Source organism: Protopterus annectens, chromosome 6.part0 (assembly GCF_019279795.1).
Source record: "Protopterus annectens isolate FY-2018-M chromosome 6.part0, PAN1.0, whole genome shotgun sequence".
NCBI lineage: Eukaryota > Metazoa > Chordata > Ceratodontiformes > Protopteridae > Protopterus > Protopterus annectens.
Window position 1 is genome coordinate 1,994,158,051 of NC_056737.1, and position 20,311 is coordinate 1,994,178,361.

The window sequence follows — 20,311 nt, forward strand, 5'->3', positions numbered from 1 at the left end:
ACTTCACTGCATACTCTAACCCAGCTCATTATACAGTAAGAGTGGCACTGTGGCATGGCTGATAGTGTTGTTGCCTCACAGCAATAGATTCCCCAGTTCAATCTCGGCTGGGGTGCCTTCTGTGTGGAGTCTGCATGTCCTCCCTGTGTTCCCTTGGGTTTACTCCCACATTCCAAAGACATGCAGTAGGTGGACTGGACACTCTAAACTGGCCATAGGTGTGAGTGTGCATGTGAATGAGTGGTGTGAAGAAGTACCAGGGCAGGGCTAGCCACCAGCCGGTGTAACCCTTGGCTCTAGATGATTGTCACTGTTGAAGTGACACCCCAACCCATGTGCAAAAATGGGAAAAAGGCATTGTGGATGGATGTCTGAATGGATGGTAGAGATTTGGTCACCAACTGTAAATCATCTCGGTACAGACTAATAATCCAAAAAGCATGGTAAATCAATGTAACAAAAAAACCTAAAAAAAAATTACTTAGAACACTGATAAAATCCAACAAGACCTTTAATGATTTATCATTTTCTGATTCTCAATTCTGATGAAGTCTCTGAGAATGAGGAGAAGAAAGGTCTGGTTGAATTTTATTGATGGTCTATTTCTTTTTGGTTATTTGGATCTCAGTAGAGACATTTGGAATACCTAGCCCTACAACATTAAGTGCTTTGCTAGCCACAGGTGTCATTTCCAAAATTTTTCATCTCTTTCACTTCCGCTCAGAATCCCATTCAAGTCTCTTTATAGTGTCACTTGCAGTGGTGCCCATTCCCCAAGTCACAAATATGTGAGCAAAAATTGAGCTTTGTGTTCTTCTCTTATTATAGCCTAAAATAAACAATATGACCCACCACTGTGTGAACACCTTTTTCCTAAACTTCTTAAGCTGTCCCTCTTACGTTCAGTTAAACCAGGATTTTACAGTCCTGCTATATCAAGTGTGTGAGCCCTAGCAAACTATTGTCTACATTTAATTAAAAAAATGGCTCATTATCACCTCGCTTACCCAGTACCAAACCTTTCATTGCAGAATCACTCCCTTCTGCTCTCCTAGCAAAACATCGTTTTTCTTCCCACAGCAGCAGTATGCCTTTGTTGTTGGAAGCTAACTACAAAGTAAGGTATGCATATTTTTCACATTATCATCTTATATGTTTATATATCATGTGGTGTTAAACAAGTCAGCAGTTCTTAACATTTTCATTTCACACTTTGAACATGCCCTCTACAGGATCTCAACCACAGCCACTGTGAACTAGAGTCCTGAAAGGTGATTTTAAACTGTGGCAGTGCAATTCTTATTCTGGACAGAAAATGGGGTATTAGATAAGTGATCTGAAATCACAGAATTATTAATTACGGCTAGCATTAAGAGAGTACATTTCATTTGATAAATGTTTGCTTATAGATTAGAGAGTTGTCAGTTCTAGTTTTCAGAATGCATTGCCAGGATCTTCCTTTATAAATTGTATCTCTGTCACTATGCTGTTTTACCCTGAAAGATGGCTTCACACACCAGCAATAAAAATCGGGTCTATATTAAATCCTTGAAGAGGCGTTCATCGAATACCTCTTCATCGACCATTACACAGCGAAAGCACAAAAAGGCGAACGTTCATATCAGCAATTTCTTTCCCTGGGAAAGAAATCACTTGCCCTTAAAACAAAAACACACCACTATTAACATAACAAAGTGAGGGACTTGGCCCACCACACCCCCAAACGTGGGGTGCTGTGCCACCCACACTCCCCTAACGAAATATACCAACTCCAAGATCGCACTACAATTGGGAAAACGGCAAACTAACATGGATGTCAGTATGCCATCTGTGGGATGCCATGAACCTTGCATTAGTCATCGTGCACATCTTTCATGAAATATAATTTCATGCTATGATGTAAAAATCACCATTCAGAATGGTTCTCCTCAATGCCTGTAGTACAGGTCATCACATTCAGTCCTAAGGTGAGTAAGCATTTTGAAGGTTTGCCCCAGAATGTTTTTGGTTATCAAAACAATGACCCTACCTTTAATTTTAAGCTGTTAATTCATGAACATACCAGTTTTTCACATTCATTACATACTTTTGTCTCATAAACAGATGATATGCAGTAAATATGAATTCTGCATTCAAAGTGGAATTCTTTATGATCATTGAAATAGTTCATAGTGCATAAATGAAGGTAACTAAAATAGTTTAGTAGACCTTTACTTGTAAACTATAATACTATTTCAGTAAAAGCTGGGGTCAAATATAATTGTGCAGTTGACTTGAAAAAATAATTTTCCACCAGAACTTCTATATTTTGCTTACTTTGGTTGATGAAGCAAAATCTTATAATGGGTATGTTGAATATCCCTGAAAAATTGCTGCAGACCAATACAGTTATGCGCTTACAATGTATTCAGTAAATGAGTTTTGTTCTTTGTTTATAGTAATGAAAATTAAGTACAGTTTGAAAAAAGTAAGAAAAAGACACATTTTGTGAGGAAATATGCCTACCATGTACCCCAGATATGGATCTTTATCTTGGCACCCCACTCAACTAAATAACATCTGTTACAAGGTTATACTACCTCAAATATAAAGGAAATAAGGAAATACTTGGTATATTGAAAAACAAGTATCCTCAATATCTTGATACTGTCTGGCTATGAAGAATGATATATAGTTTGAAGGATTGTGATTGCACAGCACCTTATGGCAAGGGTGCTAAGCACGTGTACCCACCTACACATATACTTATTTCATTTTATTTAATTGCTTAATTTGAAAAATAATTTTGTTTTGAATTTATTCTGTTAGATTAAATTAAAAACACTGACTGTATAACAGTAGTATTTAGCTAATTGTCAAGTACCCACTGAAGGAAGTACTTTAAGTGACATTAACCACATTTGTTTTTTTTTCAGGCATTAAATGTTATTTGATTTGGAAATATAGTGTTTTATCCCTAAAATGTAAAAAATTGCAAAACAGTAAATATGCTGTCCCTTCTCCTAGCCTTTCAGTTGCATACATCCCTACATTTTCTAGTAAGTTTCAGCTTTTACTAAAGCAGAAGGGAACTCTATGCCTAGTGCCATGATCTAAGCTTCATTGATTTTGTAGTAACATGATAAGTGGATCACTTTGAACATATCCATGTTTTCTACCTTTATAGCCAACAGCATAAATATGTGTCCACATAAATACCTGCCAGGTAACTGTGAATCTCATTTCACTTGCTCTTACACTGCCATCTACTGTCAACAAGACAGCACCAGGCAAGAAGAACAACATACATTCCCACCATCTTCAGGATGACTATCGCATTCATTTCCACTTGAGCTTCAGACCTTGCTGCTCTCCCCTAGTATTTAGTGTTTACACACTGACTTGCATTGCTGCTGTGGAAAATAGTGCACAATGCTTCAATCCTTTTGTGCCACAAGACAAACTCAGGATGCACATGCTATTGACACGACACTGATAAAATGGAAGGGGGCATTTAGCAGGTTCATGTTGATCAACAAATCTTTAATAGAGTGCCTGTCAATCAAAAAAGGATGAAAAAACTTTTGGTAAACTGGTAGTAAAGTTTTTTGTGCAGGGGGCAAGCCCCCCTGTGCCCTTCATGTGAGGAGACACCTCCACACCACCCAAACTTAAATATTCCTACTATGAAGTCATACAGTGCTGGAGAAAAAAGAAAACATCACTGGCAAAAGTTGTCTTATCCAAATGTCTTTGCTGGATTGGCACTTGCTCAGATAGGTGGTGAATGATTGACACTTTCCCCATTTAGCTTCTTAGTAATAAACACAGTTCCACTCTTTCTTTTGTGGAGTTGTTTGTGACAAAATAAACAATGATGTTTCCAGTGCTTTAGATTTATTACTGATAAAGTGCTCTGAGCTAAGCCGGCATCTTTGTGTCCTGCAGGAAGCATTTGATTTATAGAAGCATATTCACTGCAGTCCTTTCTGTAGCCAGTATTGTGTGAAACATATGCTATGATCATTTGATTACAATGGCAAAAAATTGATCAATATAGTTCCTCCTCTGTGCTTATATGTGGCAACCTGGATGTTACCGTGATTACAATGCTTTTTTATTTCCAGGTTATAAAGTAGCACTTACTAAAACAGAGGAGGAATAAGTTTTCTCCAGGGTAAAACCAGTTTGATTTGTGGAAATAAAACAGAGTAATTAAAACGTCTTCCTGATCTTAATCTGTAAAGACAATTGGATTGGATAACTAAAATGATCTGCAGAACTGGAGTTTCTAGCACTCTATTTTTGACAGGCTATAGTGATAGCAAAATGTGTACTGTGCTTTTCAAACCACCATTGATGGTGATAACATTTGTTTTGCAAAAATATTGTACTTTTCAAAACCAAGTTTGATGCTACAAATGATTTTGTATATTCGTAAACATCTCTATACACTGAATAATCAACCAGTATAATTTCTAAACCATTTCTTGTTGCAAATTTGTTTGCAAGGCTAAAGAAAATACTTTAATTCTGAAATGCTGTAATTTTCCTTGTGCAGGTGCTGTCTTATCATGCAACTTGTTCAAAAGCTGAAGTTGACAAATTTAAGGTAAGACAGTTAATGCTGAGTGAAGCATAATTCAGTGTGAGAATGGAGGCATGTTAGTATATGTATTTACTTACCATCTAATGTATGCATGCAAGCCAAGTAACATATAATGCTGAGTATTATTTTTAGGAGATGTTCCATCTCTTAGTGTTGCTTTTGTTAATTCATGTATTTGTTCTTAAATTCTTTTGTGATTTCAGCAGTATAGACTGTTTGTTTCATTAAACTATTCAGTGTTTATAGGATGATAAGTTTATGTCTATACGTTGCTATAATATCCTTTTCTGTTATTTATCTGATTTTGCCATGACCAAGTTGCCTACCAGCTTTCTCCACTGCTTTTTTGCTGAAATAATTCAGTTAATTGCATGTTTTATTCTGCTTAGTTGATATCTAGGATCCCTGAAGCCCCATTGTGATTGCTTCATTCCTAAGATGTTATTACTTGCCCTCTTCCTACTTTTTAATGTACTTATATAATATCATCTCCTCAATCTGTAATCATAGTACAACCTTCCTTTCTCAGTGCTGTTTATACTTTAATATCATTTGCTGTCCAGTTATTCTATGTTTTATTTTTACAACTTGATTTTTTATAAAAATCTTCAGTGATCTAAGAGTCTATATCTGTGACATTGCATATGTGCTAGGCATTATTGTGAACAAATTAAGCTGCACTCTTACAAAGCATAGGTAGTAGACACTTTAATGACAATACTGTGACTATTTTGAAAAGAGAAAACAAATTGTTATAAGGCCCTCAGATAACTCACATTGATAATGGGATATGATTTCAAGCAGAACTTGTCAAGTGTCAGAACCTGATGGGAATTACTGTATCACTGAGCAGGAATGTCTTGTCCGTGGTTAAGTTAGTTTTTCTGATTTGATTACAGAGCAGGATGATACTAGGTATGGCTTCTCTTTTTGCATGGTTTGAAAATTGGTAGTGTTGTTACTGACACTGTGGGTAATTATTATCTGTAAAAATATTTGGATTATTTAATCAACTGGTTGTTAATAAATATTATGAAATTTAACAACACCAAATGTACGAATGGGCATTTTTGGGATAGAAATTCTCTATACCCTTATGCCCTGGATAATTATATTTGTAGATCATCTGATTCAGTTAGGGATTTGGATATATTGGTCAATTCATCCCCGGAGTTTAATGTGTATATTAAAATGTAATTAGGAAATATTATGGTCTTATTAGGAACATATTGCATTGTTTTACTGGTAGGAATAGATGTATTCTGCTTCATCTGTACCCCTCTAGCATATATCCTATAACTGAATATGGTAGCTTCTTCTACTTCATTTGTATTTTACAACTCAAAGCACTTGAGCATATACAAAAAAAAAATATCAGGCAGATTGCTGGAACAAAAACAGATGCCTTAAGGTATGAGACTTGAATCCATCCATCCATCCATCCATCCATCCATCCATCCATCCATCCACAACACCTATTTACCATTTTTTGCAAATGGCGTCAAAGTGTTACTTCAACAGTGACAATCATCTAGAGCCAATGCCCTATATAATTATGAGGGGTGATCTAATCCTTGTCTACAAATGTTTAAATGATGACTTAATGGTTGCTGTGTTGGATATTGAATTGGCTGACTATAAAACTACCACAAAAATAATGGTCTTCTGGTTAAATTACCTCCTGTTAGACTAAAAGCTACATTTTTTCACTCTAGATTTGGTAGGATATATAATTCTTTGCCATTACAAATTAGAAGTTCCACAGATTTGTGGACCTTTAAGTCGTAGTTACCTTTGTTTGTAACTCAGAAATACATGGCAGGGACTGTGCTTAAGAAAACTCTTAAATTACCTATTTAGGCTCTTAATTTTATACTTGTTTCATTGAGTCATTGAATCATGACATTTGACTGCTAAAATTAGAAGATGGCTTGTCAGTTATTCACAGAAGCCATTAGAAAATCTACAAAAAAGTAGATTATTACTCGAGACACTCGCTTACCAATTTATGATGGGCATCATATGAATGGCCAAGGTGCAAAAAATAAAATGAATCTAAGGCAGTCTACAGTGCACATGCCAGTTGTTTCTATACTTATTGTGTAATGTTTTGATCTTTACATTAGCCCATGTTATTGAGGGCCATATTATGTGACATCATGGCATGATGCAAAAGCTGAAGTATTGTCATCATCCAATTATAATGCACTGAACTGAAGATACTGTTTTGGTACTGGGATAGCAGTGATTGATTTGTGTGAACATGTGTAAAGTACATCCTTTAACACTCTCAAAGAAAGTGACTCACCAAGTGCTTTCAGGATATTACTGAAAATCTTAGCTGATGCTCAGGAAAACAATCAATTATAATTACACAATAAAAATTATACAGCTTATGAGACTACCATTTATAAAGTGAAATTTTTATATAGGCAAACTGTTTCTGCAGAAAGCTATTGAAAAAGAAACATATAGACCCATAAAGAAATTATTTGCTGTCATTTGCATGCCTCTCAGCTGTCCCCAATTTTGACTTATATCTTTATCATGTCCCTTGTAATTTTTTTGATTTTCTGATGATCACTGAAGACTGCTGCCAGTGAATAATGACAGGCATTAGAATTTGTACTTTTTATTATTCAGAAAATACTTGTTGATATAAAACATGTTGTTCTATTACCTTTTTAAGTGGATTACTGCAATAATTAAACATTTTCACTGATTTGGACCAATGTTCTCACATCATTTTTGGCTCTGTCATTGATCCTTGAGTAAAGAAGTTGAGAGCTATGCTCATGTGAAATGTTAAGTTGGACTGAATTAAACTTCTGGAGGATATGAACAATTTACAAGATAGAAAATTGTCTTTGAAAAGGTACAGAAATATGGATTTGTGCATTATAATATAACAGTATTGATGTGAAAATCTTCATTTGGGTTAGTGTTACTATAAAGAATTTGTACTGAAAGACTTTTATAATAACTACTCAGGAGACTTAATATGTTTGCTTATGCTTTTTATATTTATTTTTTAATGCTCATAAATCTAAGGATGTTTGTTTGCAGACTGCTAGCAGTGTAAGATTCCAAAATGGATAGTGTGCTAGTAGTAGGTATAAATATGTTAATGGGATGATATTGTGTCAAGGTAAGGTACTTGTAAAATACCAACATATGTCAGCAGCATGGTTTGAATATATAGATTCAAAATTCAGTGTTTCTAAAATGTGTGGCCCAAATAATGCTAAAATGTCATTTAATATACTTCAGTATTGTTTATGTATGTTAAATGCCGCTACTTCTTGTCTTTTCCACAAAGCTATAAACTTAAGCTGCATGTTTGATTCTCTGCATCCCAGGTAGAGTGGTAAACAAAAAGAGTTAAATGATCTGCAGTGACAGGAAGTTCAGGCAGAAAGTGACCGTGCAAATTTTAAAATGTATGGAATGCTGTTGAGTGTGTTGACAAATCTGGTGGCACACTGAACACATTTTACAAACAATGGCAACATGAGTGTCATATGGAGGGGAAAATTAACTTGATGAATACCAAAAATACAACAGCATATGATTGTTATCCAGAAAGCAAAAAACACACATTGTATGTACAAGTGGGGCTGAGTTCCTAATCCAGATGTTCTAAAACTCAGTATATCTGCAGTGGATGCAGCCAACGTATTCCATACAATGTAGTGCAAGTCATCCTGCATTTCTGTAGCCTGTGTCCCAAAGCTTAGAAACTACACTGTGGGACTTTAATACTGCAAACAATTATTTGTGGCAGAACACAAGTGTAAGCAATTATTGAAAATATACTGGTCCCATTCTCATCTCAGTGACTCTTATCAGATCTGCAAAATCCAGGTGTATCATTTGCCAAGTGTCCTGATGCTTCGAATAAAGGCAACACAAAGCTTTTTGCAGTGGTTGTCATGTTTTACAGAGTTGATCTCCTAGACTTATATAAAGACCCAGAAGAGTCTGCTGTGGCAATATCAGAGCTGATTTCACACCGTGTCATATCATACATAATGCTGCAAAGAAAACTTATAATGTGGAATTATTTGCGCTGAAATCATTCAGCCATTTTCCTGATCTACCACAGCATCAAGAAATCCAAAAAATATTCAACTGACTTCAGTGGCTTGTTGTATGCATCTGCTTTATGACATGACACTCCAAACAAGGGTTCACCTTGTAGAGGGCAAACAATTATAAGACACTTCCTATAGTTCCAATGATATATAATTAACAGAACAGCAATGTGGACATATAACATAATGGCCTCACTCACTAAAGCAGAGACTGGAGGTTAGGCTACTGAAAATGGTTTTTAGGGCAAAACTGCAAAATGTTCTTAAATATATATTATTCAACCTGTTAAGAACTGCTCAGGAATGTTATCATTTTCTAGAAATTACTGTAAAATATTTTAAGCAGTGGTACGTTCCCTGACAATTATTTGAAAATCCTTTCTCATTTATATTTGAAAGATTCTTTTGTTTTAATGACCTTGTAGATGTTTTGACACAAGACATTGTAAAGAAAAAACAGACTACTCGTATATAGAAGTGATGGCAAACCCCAGAGATCTAGCACTAGTCCCAAATGAAAATTCGTATACGTTTCTTAAACATGCACAAACCCTGCCTACTTTGTTTACAGGTATTTCTTGAGTTATAAGAATCTCTCCATTAAATGATTTTACCAAGGGAGGCCTTTGAAATGCATCATCTACCTCCCTGACTAACAGTTGAAGGTTAAAGTGAAGAAATGCATCTCTTGAATGTGCTGTTGTAATTAGACTACACTGAAATTAGAGATTACAGTATACCAAGCTGTATTAGAATATATTGCACTGTAAAGCACAGTACTGTACATGATTACAGGATATTATACTGTTAGTAGAGGGTTTGTTTGTTTGTTTGTTTGTTTGTTTAGCAGGGTGAGGCATTGATTGCACTGGACCATTTTCAGATTCTGCCCCACTTTAAAAATAAGACAGAAACAGTAAATTGTTTCTGTAAGCAGAAAAGATTGAATTCAGACAAACATTTCAATTGAATAGATACAGACAATATAAGACACAAACTGTTAAACTGTGTAGAATTTGTCATGGATAATCTTTAGCATTAAATGTGACCTATAGTGTATTGCATGGTATCAGAGTATGTGTACAGTGATCAGAGTGCACTGTTCTGTGACTAAATTATTAATAAAAGTAAGTTTGAGCTAGCCAACTTTACTCTGTCTCTGTTGTTTAAGTAATTTGTACTTTGTCTGAATGTACAAAACGTCTGGTGTATTATTATGCCATATGACGGCTTTATGAGAGATTCAGTCCTTACAATGGAGTATTCCTGTTTTCCAAAGTTGCAAGATGGCAACCCTCATTGCTCTCCCCACACATCCATTAGACTGTGGATAACATTCACTGGACTAGACACTATATGTTTTAGTTTCCACTCATGCAGAAATTTTCTAAATTCCAGAACTATTATCTGATATGACAACAAATATTCCCTGTTTAGAATGTAGAATTCAAGCACTAAAGTATTTGCACATGTTATCTCTGCCAGATGGATTATTTCTGGGAGTAATAATTCAGACATATGACAGACTTTACTTCTTTGGACTAAAACAATTCTGTACCCATTCTGCTCCATGGTATTGGATATGCTATCATGAATTCATTTGGATCGTTATGGTTTGCATTCTGCAAATGGTACAGTTCTGTACTAACTTTTCTTTTTTTAGGGTGATATGCTGTTCCTGCCCACTACATTATATCTCCTGTTATTTCTTTATATTTTGCTATTCCCATACATGATTCATCTGTCCATCAAGTACTTTGCATTAGATTATTGGTAATACTGTAATTATATGTGAATATAGTAAGTGCTGTTATGTCTGTATCTGCTGTTAACACTATGCAATTGTTTTATTGTCCAGATACATTCTTTACTTTATTGTATTGTCAATAGCCAATTTTGCCTTGGTTTTACTGTGCTGTTGTATTACTTTTTTAATATTGTGTGGTAACTTCTGGACTGTAGCTGAAATAAGTCCACAATGAACCAGTCCACTACAGCAGTTAGCAAGCCTAAATAAAATAAAATGAATAAATTAACTATTGTCACTTTTGAACAAGAAGCTCCTAACATGACAGCTAAAACAAAAAGAATGCATTTCTTTCTTTTCTCATATTTTTTTAGACTATGACTGGATCAAAAGATTGGTCATAATTGTAAAATATGTGACCGAGCATCTAGAACACCAGGGCTTCTCATGGACTTGGGCTTTCAGATCTCCATTTTATTTCATTTATTTCTGTACAGTTTTAGACACACCCTCTGTAATGTATTATGCATGGCACACCCTGTGTATCCCACTTTGGAAATCTGAAAAGCAGGCAACCCTATATTGGCATTCACTCCCTATGACCACAAACTGAATTTAATGGAAAATCAGAGAACTGAATAAGTGAAACTAAAGTATCCATGCATTTAATTTCAAATTAGGCTTTCCATGACAAACATTTTCTTGCTTGTACCAGCACTTATCTATATGGCAATGGCCCTGTATTTGTACAGCATATTATGTAAGGTAAAACTAAATCAATATTGAATATAAGAATAAATGAATGCATGTGTGATATAAAAAGGCTGCAATGCTCTGAGAAAACATTTACAAACTAATGGCATATGGCACTCCTTTTAGGCACTGGTTGTTTGCACCTCAAATATAAGAGGGAGTATCTGAGAAAGTAACCTGGTTATTTAGCCACAGTGGCAGTATATGAAGGAAAGAATACAAACGTTTATTAAAATCTTTCAGTTAACCTTTTTTTGGAAAAACATGGCAGAAGAAGGTTTAAATTGTTGTCCTGGTTGACTAAGAAAGGTGTAACGTTTCCTTTTCTTTGGGTATTTGCTAGCTGTGTAGCATACAAAGAGAAAACCCAGATTGATTATTAACTGGGGCACTAGGGAACACAGCCAGGGGTGGTGGGAGGGAATGGATAATGCTGGTTTTCCATCTAGAGTAAAAGGAAGAACTGGTTAAAGCTCACAGTTCTTCGGAATCCCATCAGAGGCAAAGTCTCGATGTATAGCATCAGAACCATGGTAAGTAGTCATCCTGACAATTACTACATGTATATTAGCTCCAAAAAAGGAGAAGGGTGTTAAGTTTATAAAAATAAAAAGAAAGTCCTCTATGGAGTTGATTTCACAGTATAGCCACTCATTTTTAAGTCCTTATCCTGAAGCTAGTAGGTTCAGTCCTGGAGTTGACCCCTCTCCACCAGGTAGCCCCTGTACCTGGGTATCAAGACCGATCAGACTAATAGGATTGGTTTATATTTTAGATTATATATTATATGTATGTTGATATAAACTTGATGGCTTGTATAAACATTATATTACTGTAGCAGAAGCCTGAGATAACACAGTTTAATGTGAATTACCTGTGAAGGCTGTTTAAAGATACCTGTGAAGGCTGTTTAAAGATCTGCAAGTCCACTACATTAAACATGTTTGCCTCTCAGAAAGATGGATTTTGAGGCTAACAGTGGAGTCTCTTGGTGGACTCTAACAATAAGTAACTGTGGAAAATATCAGGATAGTTGGGGGAAAAACTGTGGACTTACGTAAGAAATACCAGCAGCTTAGCTGCGGACTTCTCCTAGGAGTACCAGGAACTTGACTGTGGATGTGTTCACCTGACCAAAGATACAAATGCAAAGCTGTGAACAATATGGGATATTGTATTCATTAAGGCAGTTTAAAATTAGACTAACAAACATAGAACTAAACTGTAAGTAACCAGACATATGTTAAGGAAAAGTCTGCTTTTTTTAAGTGAAAATGAAATTTGTTTTGACCTTTTCACTGTAAATAAATTGTACCTAACAAGGATATACCGTCTTCAGTGCATTATATCTGATACAAGGCTAGACTAGAGGAAATGTTGCCAAAGGCTGTAGGATAAAGGCATGTAGGTTTTGTAAGAGGCAGGTATTTAATGTATTATTGAAGAATGTTGCAGAGGTTTAAGGAATGGAGGAAAAAATGAATGGGAAGAGAGTGTATTGTACAGGTGGGTGTACAAAAGGCCTTTAGTAGTTCATAGATTCATAGGAAAGTGCTAGAAAATCTGTCTGCAGACCATTACAAGCCTATCCAAAATCCTATATTCAAAACTTTTTTTCCAGCCTCAAGGAGGGCATTACAAGATCTACTGGGGAGAATTTGGGGCTGCCTATCCTATCTAGGTTTACCCTTAAGATAGCAAGGCTGCTACTCTGCGTGGCACGTAGTCGAAGTCATAGCTTTCAACTGTGCAGATTTTCACAGAGTGTCCAGATTTTTGCCTCATATTTTTGGTCTGTTCTTCATACAACTTGTGGTTTGCTGGCAAATCACTATGGACTGAAGTCACTTAATAATGACATAAATTTGAGTTTCAGACTTACTATCTCTCAGGAAATGCATACTAACACAAATCATGTTAATCTAGCAAGTTTCTAAGGTTAAAAGGCAGTCTCCCCTTTATTTTAAGCTGTGTCCAGATTTTTTGCACTAAGAGGTTGAGAGGTATGGTGGAAGTTTGTATTAGAGGTTAGGGATATGTTAGGATATAAACCCATGATGCCAATGTGTGTTGTTTATTAGTTGATGGTTTAATTCCTTTAATCAGATTTGAGGAACTATTTTGTCCATACTCAGTGTCATCCCATGTGCTTCGAGTTTTGCATTGCATTCCTCTATCCTTTGTTGAAGTTCTTGCTAGGGTCTGCCTGTAATGTCACATTGTCTGCATACAGCAACTTTGTTGATCTGTCCCCTCCAACCTTTTTGCAAATGTAGTCCATCAATAGTATGAAGAGTAGTAGGCTCAGAGCTGAAACCTGATGCACACCCACTCCCACTGGCAACCCCTCTGTAAGCCTAAACACTACTCATGCCTGAGTAATAGTGGCCTTATACATAGTTTGCACTAACTTTATCAGTGTTTCTAGAACTTTGAACCATCTCAGGACTGCCCAAATCAGCTTTCATGGGACCTTCCCATATGCTTTCTCCAAGTCTAGGAATGCCCAGTTGGACGTGTTTCTCATTTCTAGCTTCTCAAGTATCTGTTTCACTGCAAACATCAGGCCATTTGTGCTGCATCATGATCTTAATCCAAACTGCTCATCTCCCATTTTACATTCTACTACTCTGCATATTTGTTTATCAGTCACCCTCTCCAGAACCTTTATGCAATGTGACAGCAGTTTGATGCCTCTCGTCTGCCCACAATTTTGAATGTCCCCTTTGTTCTTGTACACTGGCACTAGTATGCTTATTCTCCAGTCATCTGGGATATGCTTCTCTCTCCATACTGCTGTAAGTACCCTCAAGAGCCATTTTCCCCATCAAACAAAACATCTTTATGATATCTGCTGCTTTCCCTGACTTCATTTTCCTTAATGCTGTTCTTACTTCTTCTATGGTAGGCTCCTTCTGTTCTGTTATCATAGGTGGTATACAGGGCAATACATCTTCTGTGGGGTTTTCTTCATTCAGAAGCTCCTGGAAGTATTCTTTCCATCTGCCTTTGATATGTTCTGGACTGGTGAGCAGGTTGTTGCTGACATCCCTTATGAAGTATGTCTGACTATCTTTTTTATCTTTATGTCTTTGCCTTGTAGAGTGATATAGTTTTTTTGTGCCATCTACTGAGTCACTTTCCAGAAGCTGGAAAAGTGCCTTTGATGCCTTATTCTTTAATACAGCAACTCCTCTCCTAGCCTCTTTGTTAGCCAACCAGTATTCCTTCCTAGCCTGGTCCGTCTTTTCTAACTGAAACTTTTTCCTGCATTTCTTCTTTCTTTTGATTACTTCCGGGACTTCTGCATTCCGCCTCTAGCTTTCCTTATGTAACTTATTTCCATACCTGGCTCAGATACATATCTCTTCTGTAGTCCTCACCCATGCTGTTTTAATGAGCTTCCATTCTTCTTCAGCTCCAACTTTTTCTTCTGCTTCTTGAAGTGTCAGAGCCCCAAGTAATTCCCTGAACTGTTGCACTTTCTCTCCAGTCAACTTCCAGGTCTTCAGCCTAGTCTCTGTTGACCTTAAGCCTTTTCTGACAACTGTAGCTGATTGAAGCAACCAGTACTTTATGCTGTGCACTGACTGTTTCACTGGGGATGACTTTGCAATAGCTGATTCTACGCCATTGTCCTTTCCTTACTAGGAGGAAATCTGCCTGAGTTGCATGTTGGCCACTCATGTATGTGATCTTGTGACTGTCTCTCCTTCTGAACCATGTGTTGGTTACTATAGAATGATCTCTGTTTCTTTATTCCTGTTGCCCCAGCCATGTGACCCAAGCAGTCCTCATATTCTGATGAAGATATGGAATGGAAATTGCCAGATATATTAAACTTATTTTGGAATATTTGGAAAGGAAGCGGGATTATAGTTTTACTCTCAGATGTTTGTGGTGGTGTATATAGGGAAAATAATGGGGTCAAGGTAAGTCTAATACACACAAGAAGAAAAAAAAATATTTAGGGATAGAATATGTTCAAAGATTAATGGAGATTAGGGAAATGAACTGTGATTTTTTTAGTAGAATGGGAAAAAAACAAGAAAAAAGGGAACCATTTAGGGATAAAATATTTCAAAGATGAAGAGAGATATTAGTGAAAACATTTGAAAATCTGTAGGAGAAGATGGAAGAACTGCTAGTTAATTAAGGAGAGCTTCATTCATTTCATTGATCGATTTATTTGTATTTATTAACTAGGTAAAATACAAATCCATTGATCCGTTTCAGGTTCTTTTTTGGAAAAGTAAAAAGAACATAGACAAGAATCAGGATTAAGGGTGACACTCTTGAATTTGAATTATGAAATAAATGCTAGTCAGTTTAACAGCAAGGAATACACATAAATGTTGAAAATACGTTGTTCAGCTATGAAGATATACAGTTGATGTTAAGGTACCTCTATAAATTTAAAATTCACATAAAAGCTGTACATAAATTATTTAGCTAACTACTAGTTACTTGTTATATGATAGGCTGACACTGCTGAGAAGCAAAGCAAATATTAAGTACAACTTATGAGGAGAGACAGTGGGAGTAGAAAGCAGTACAGATGAAGTGGCAAAGAGTAATGGTATGAAAGGGTGTGTGTACAAGGGGAACAGTGAACAGTAAGCACCAAAATAAAAAGGCTAGAAAATTTGTAGTAAGAAAATGGTTAATAATGGATTGCATACATTAATAAAAGATTGATTGTAGGTTTATACCAAGAGTTTCTATTTTGTACATTTATTTACATATTTGAAAAAAGAAAAGCATGCCAAGGGTTGGGGAGAGGAGGAAACATATGAGAATATAGATGAGTCAATTTATTCAACGACTAATAAATGTATGGTAAGCAGACGAGAGAAGTTGCCAGAGGGAATTTAAGTAGAGATGAAGTTATCTAATTATTTGGGAAGCAGGTATGCTATACTTATTTGAATAGAAAATTTTGAGCTGTGTGCAGATTTTTTTTTGCAGGAGTCAGTCTCTTTCAGTTTTTTGGAAGACATTCTCACCTCACAGGGGCTGGAACAGAAAAACTGTGATCAAAGCAGAGGTGCATGCAACTTGGGGGTGAGTAATACAGGGCATGAGTTAGGAACAGATTAGAGGTTGTAGTTAAAAATGCGAGGAATGAGGTGAGCAGATAGGGAAGAAGTGTAAGTTTTGTGAGTTAAACAGCATAAAAGAAGCATGGATCTTTAATGCACAGGTAATAATCTTTCTTTAACAAATATGACCTAGTAGTGTTCTTATTAGTGGCCTAGAGTGATAAATTTTCATATCTTATCAGAGACAGTGTAGAAGTAGCCATACTGATGCTTAGATGTTTCTGCTACAAGGATGGGGATACCACATTTAACTAGGCTAGTAACACATTCAGGCTAAGCTAGTAGCATTCCTTTGTCTGTTTGCATTCTGGCTTCTTGGGAGATGAAGTGTGGTATTATGTTTGCCTAGAATCAAAGTGTGTTGAATTCAGTTATACTAATGCACTGTTTGAAGTTTAGATTTTGTTCCAGCCAAGCACATTAATATCACAATTATGGCACTGTTTCCAGGTGATGAGGATACGTGTTGCAGTTGGAACAGGTGGTAGGTACTCCTTCTAAATTTTACTGGTTTTGTTGGCATTGAGGATAAGGCTATTGGTCAGTAGGCAGTCAGTAAGGCATAAGAGATCAAGCTCTAAATGTTTTAATAACTGGAATTAATGTGCCCTGTAGATTGCTATGTCATGAGTATAAATGATAATGGGTAACTGTGGCAACTCAGAGGGGAGTTTATTAATAAAAAGAGTGACCAGAATTGGTGTTTGAGTACTTTCAAACCAGTTCCAAGTATTATTACTAAGCACCGTACCAATTAAGAAAATTAACAGGAAGAAATGGCAAAAGATCTTGGTTAGGTCGATGAATATAGTGCCAGTCATGAGTCCTTTATTCCTATTTTATAGCACATCATCCAGGAGACTATATAAGTCACACCAGAAGCCATGTTGGTTTTCGGAGAGCACACCATGATTTTGAATGTATTTTTTGACTTGAGAAAGTATTAATTTTTCAAGGATTTTCCTTAGTATTGGGAGTATGGAAATTAGTCTGAAGTCACTTGTTAGTTTGGGTTTAAGAACTTAAGATGTGGATTTTATGATTGCCTGTTTCCAGTTGGTAGGTTTGCTGGGGTTGGTAAGGTAGGGGCTATAACTGTGGAGAAGTGACTGGATTATGTGGTCTCTATAGAGATAAATAAATTGGACGAAGACCACCATTGTCTTTAAGGACATTACATGGAATTTTTCATGGTAGTGTTCCCAGATTGTTTTTTTTTTTTTAAACTGATGAAGCATTAGAGTAACAGATAGGGCTGCAGGATGGAGTAGAATGCAATTGAAAGGAGAATAGCGGATTGTGGAAGATGAAAAAATCCATGTAGGAGAGCAGAGACAGTCAAACTCCCTATGAAGTACTAAATTTTATTTTCCCTGAGAGGATATTTTTGTGATAGAGATTTGCTTTGCTAATTCCTAGAACCTGTTCTGTTTTGTATGGGTGTTAGACTGTATTGACCCGAAGTGAAAGACTTTGTACCTTCTTCTGGGTTTCTTAGCTAGATTTCTTAGGATGATTTTGTTACTAGTCTTTATTGGATTGATGAATTGTTTCTATTCTCAGATGTGGGGCAACATTATTCACTACCACCAAGCAGTGTCTCTAATTTTATGTAGGGCAGTCAGTAGTCTGGTTTTGTCTTGCTTTCAGTAGCCTGGTTAAATTGAGGAATAATTCATTTTGCAATGTTAATAGAATTGTAATAAGGTGAATAAGTCCCTCATTTAGGGTTTGAGTTCCTAATAATGGTAGTCTAATTGTCTGTGTTAAGTTTCTTGTTTAAACATTGTGATATTTATTTGGCATTTGGGACCCAATAGGTGAAGTATTGCTATAGTTTTTTATGGAAATGGGACAGTGGTTGAAAGGAGGAGGAACAGTAGATATGGAGAACACATAGATGGAGTGATTTGCAATTATAGTGTCTAAAAGAAAATGTTTACCTGTTCTGAGACTGTGCTTTGGTAGGTCTGATTGTGTACTAGCTGTAGTCCTTGATTTGTTTTAGGATTATATATGTCAATATTTTGAAGGTATGTATAAGCTGATGTTTAAATTGCCCATTGTACAGATAGTTTGTTATGATGGAAGATGTCATGAAGTAGTGATCTGAGATGGTCATGTTTTGCTGAGGGACAGAAGCATGCTACTATGAGGAGAATGTTCTTTTTTTTGTTGAGGGAGCTCTTCGTAATGAGCTAGTTGGGTGTCACTGTCATTTACGGAGAAGTGTTGTACTACAAGGGGAATTTTAACATTCTCACTAAATATTAGAGGAATGCTTCCTTCTTCTCCTCCTATTCCTAATCATGGTCTAAAGTTGAACATATGTTTAACTACTGGCAAATGCTATGATGGAGATACAGTACTTGTCTTCACTCAGAATTCTGTGATGGCTATCATGTTGGAGGAGTTTCTTTCTAGAAAGCCTTGAAGTTGCCCAGATTTATTAAGTAAGCTCCCTGTGTTCAGAAGAACCATTTTAAGGGTAATAGAAGTGTGAGCATGGGAGATGATTATGAGACTTGTTTTTAGAAGAACGTACATACTACAGTTGGTTTTAGTGTAACTGCAGCCTATGAAAATTGAATGACTTGATCCTCCATGGACATAGAAAGTAGCATGCATGGTCCCAGGGGAGTCAGCCTGTACAGAGCTCCCTCATAAAGGACATCTTGTCTACACACTTACTCCTAGAGAATGCCTACACATGGGGGCCAGACTAGTGGTGACACCACATGTTTGTTGAGGATACACCAAGTTGGTGTTCCTATATACTAGTATCATAGCACAGTGGCTCACCACTGCCACTGCTATACTAATAGTAAGCAGGCATATATCTGTTCTCCTGGCACATCAGGGATGCAGCTGGCATGACCTACGCCACAAGGTACATGTGTCCTTTGACTTGATATGAATGTGGTATGTATCAATATGTGAGCCACAAGGTGGTGGGGTGTCACCTATACTTCACCAACTGAATTTCTGTTTCCATAGGTGACCCTTGTAGGGGGTCAAGTTCAACTTGATGCAGTATGCTTGAAATCAGTGCATTAACAGTAACTGACTATAATGACAACCTTTCCCTAGCACAATCAGACTATGCACTATCAGTGTTAGTAGTAATAACAGTGATGGGTACACTACCACACATATCTGCAGATATGCCTGTGATGGACATTGTTGCCCCTCCTACACCCTCTATGTTTAGTAATGGTAAGTCCATCAATGGCAAGGGATGGTGTTTCCACTGCAGAGCATGTACATAGCACATGAAATTGGCATACTGGTGAAGAGCAACATCTCTGAATCTCACTCATTCCCAGACCTGAGTGTTACCCTGGGTATCAATCAGTAGATATGCAGGTCAGTGATCCAGACTGGCACTCATGCCCTGTCAGAAATAATCAGTATGGTGTGTAGCATGCAGGAAACATATGTGAGGACTTTCAAAGCATTAGGGACTGGGAGTTGATGCCTTTACAGAGGGCACTGGAGGATCACTTGGCATCAGTTGCTACCAGTATGAAGTATGAGGCCTCTACCTACTGTGGCCATAACAGAGGCAATCTGTATGGTGCATAGTCACTGAGTATGTCACTACAACTGTTCCACAACTGTTCCATACTATACTAGGGCTGTGTCACCTACCATACCTTGTATAAAAGCCTCCAACCCTAGGCATGGATGTCCCAATATTCATAGCTGACACTCCTCTGGCTCCATGTGGATACAATCATGCAATTTTCAGGGCCAAAAAGTTGATATCACAGAGTTCCATACCATCCATGCCATCTGGAAGGGTCAGGTGTATGACACCTCAGGGCAGCCATCTGCAAGAACACTCTGTGGGGCCATGGCAGGTGACATGCATGTACACCCTCCCAAAATGCTACACCATCTAATGAACTTGAGGCATCCATGCTGCTACTGCAGTGCCATCCAGACCACCAAGTCAGCATTCCCCATCTGGAATCCCAAACCTGTTCCTAGGTAGTGTGCTGCCCTACTCCCACCATCCACTCCA

General features: G+C 36.9%; 1 protein-coding gene across 1 annotated transcript in view; it reads left to right on the forward strand.

Annotated features, from left to right (window-relative positions):
- The window catches only part of PDE11A (phosphodiesterase 11A), a 3,012,459-nt gene that overhangs the window by 1,861,838 nt on the left and 1,130,310 nt on the right, over window positions 1–20,311 (forward strand). The window contains exon 10 of the mRNA XM_044075310.1: window positions 4,541–4,591. Within this exon, the coding sequence (XP_043931245.1) occupies window positions 4,541–4,591 (51 nt within the window). The remainder of the gene's footprint in view (window positions 1–4,540; window positions 4,592–20,311) is intronic.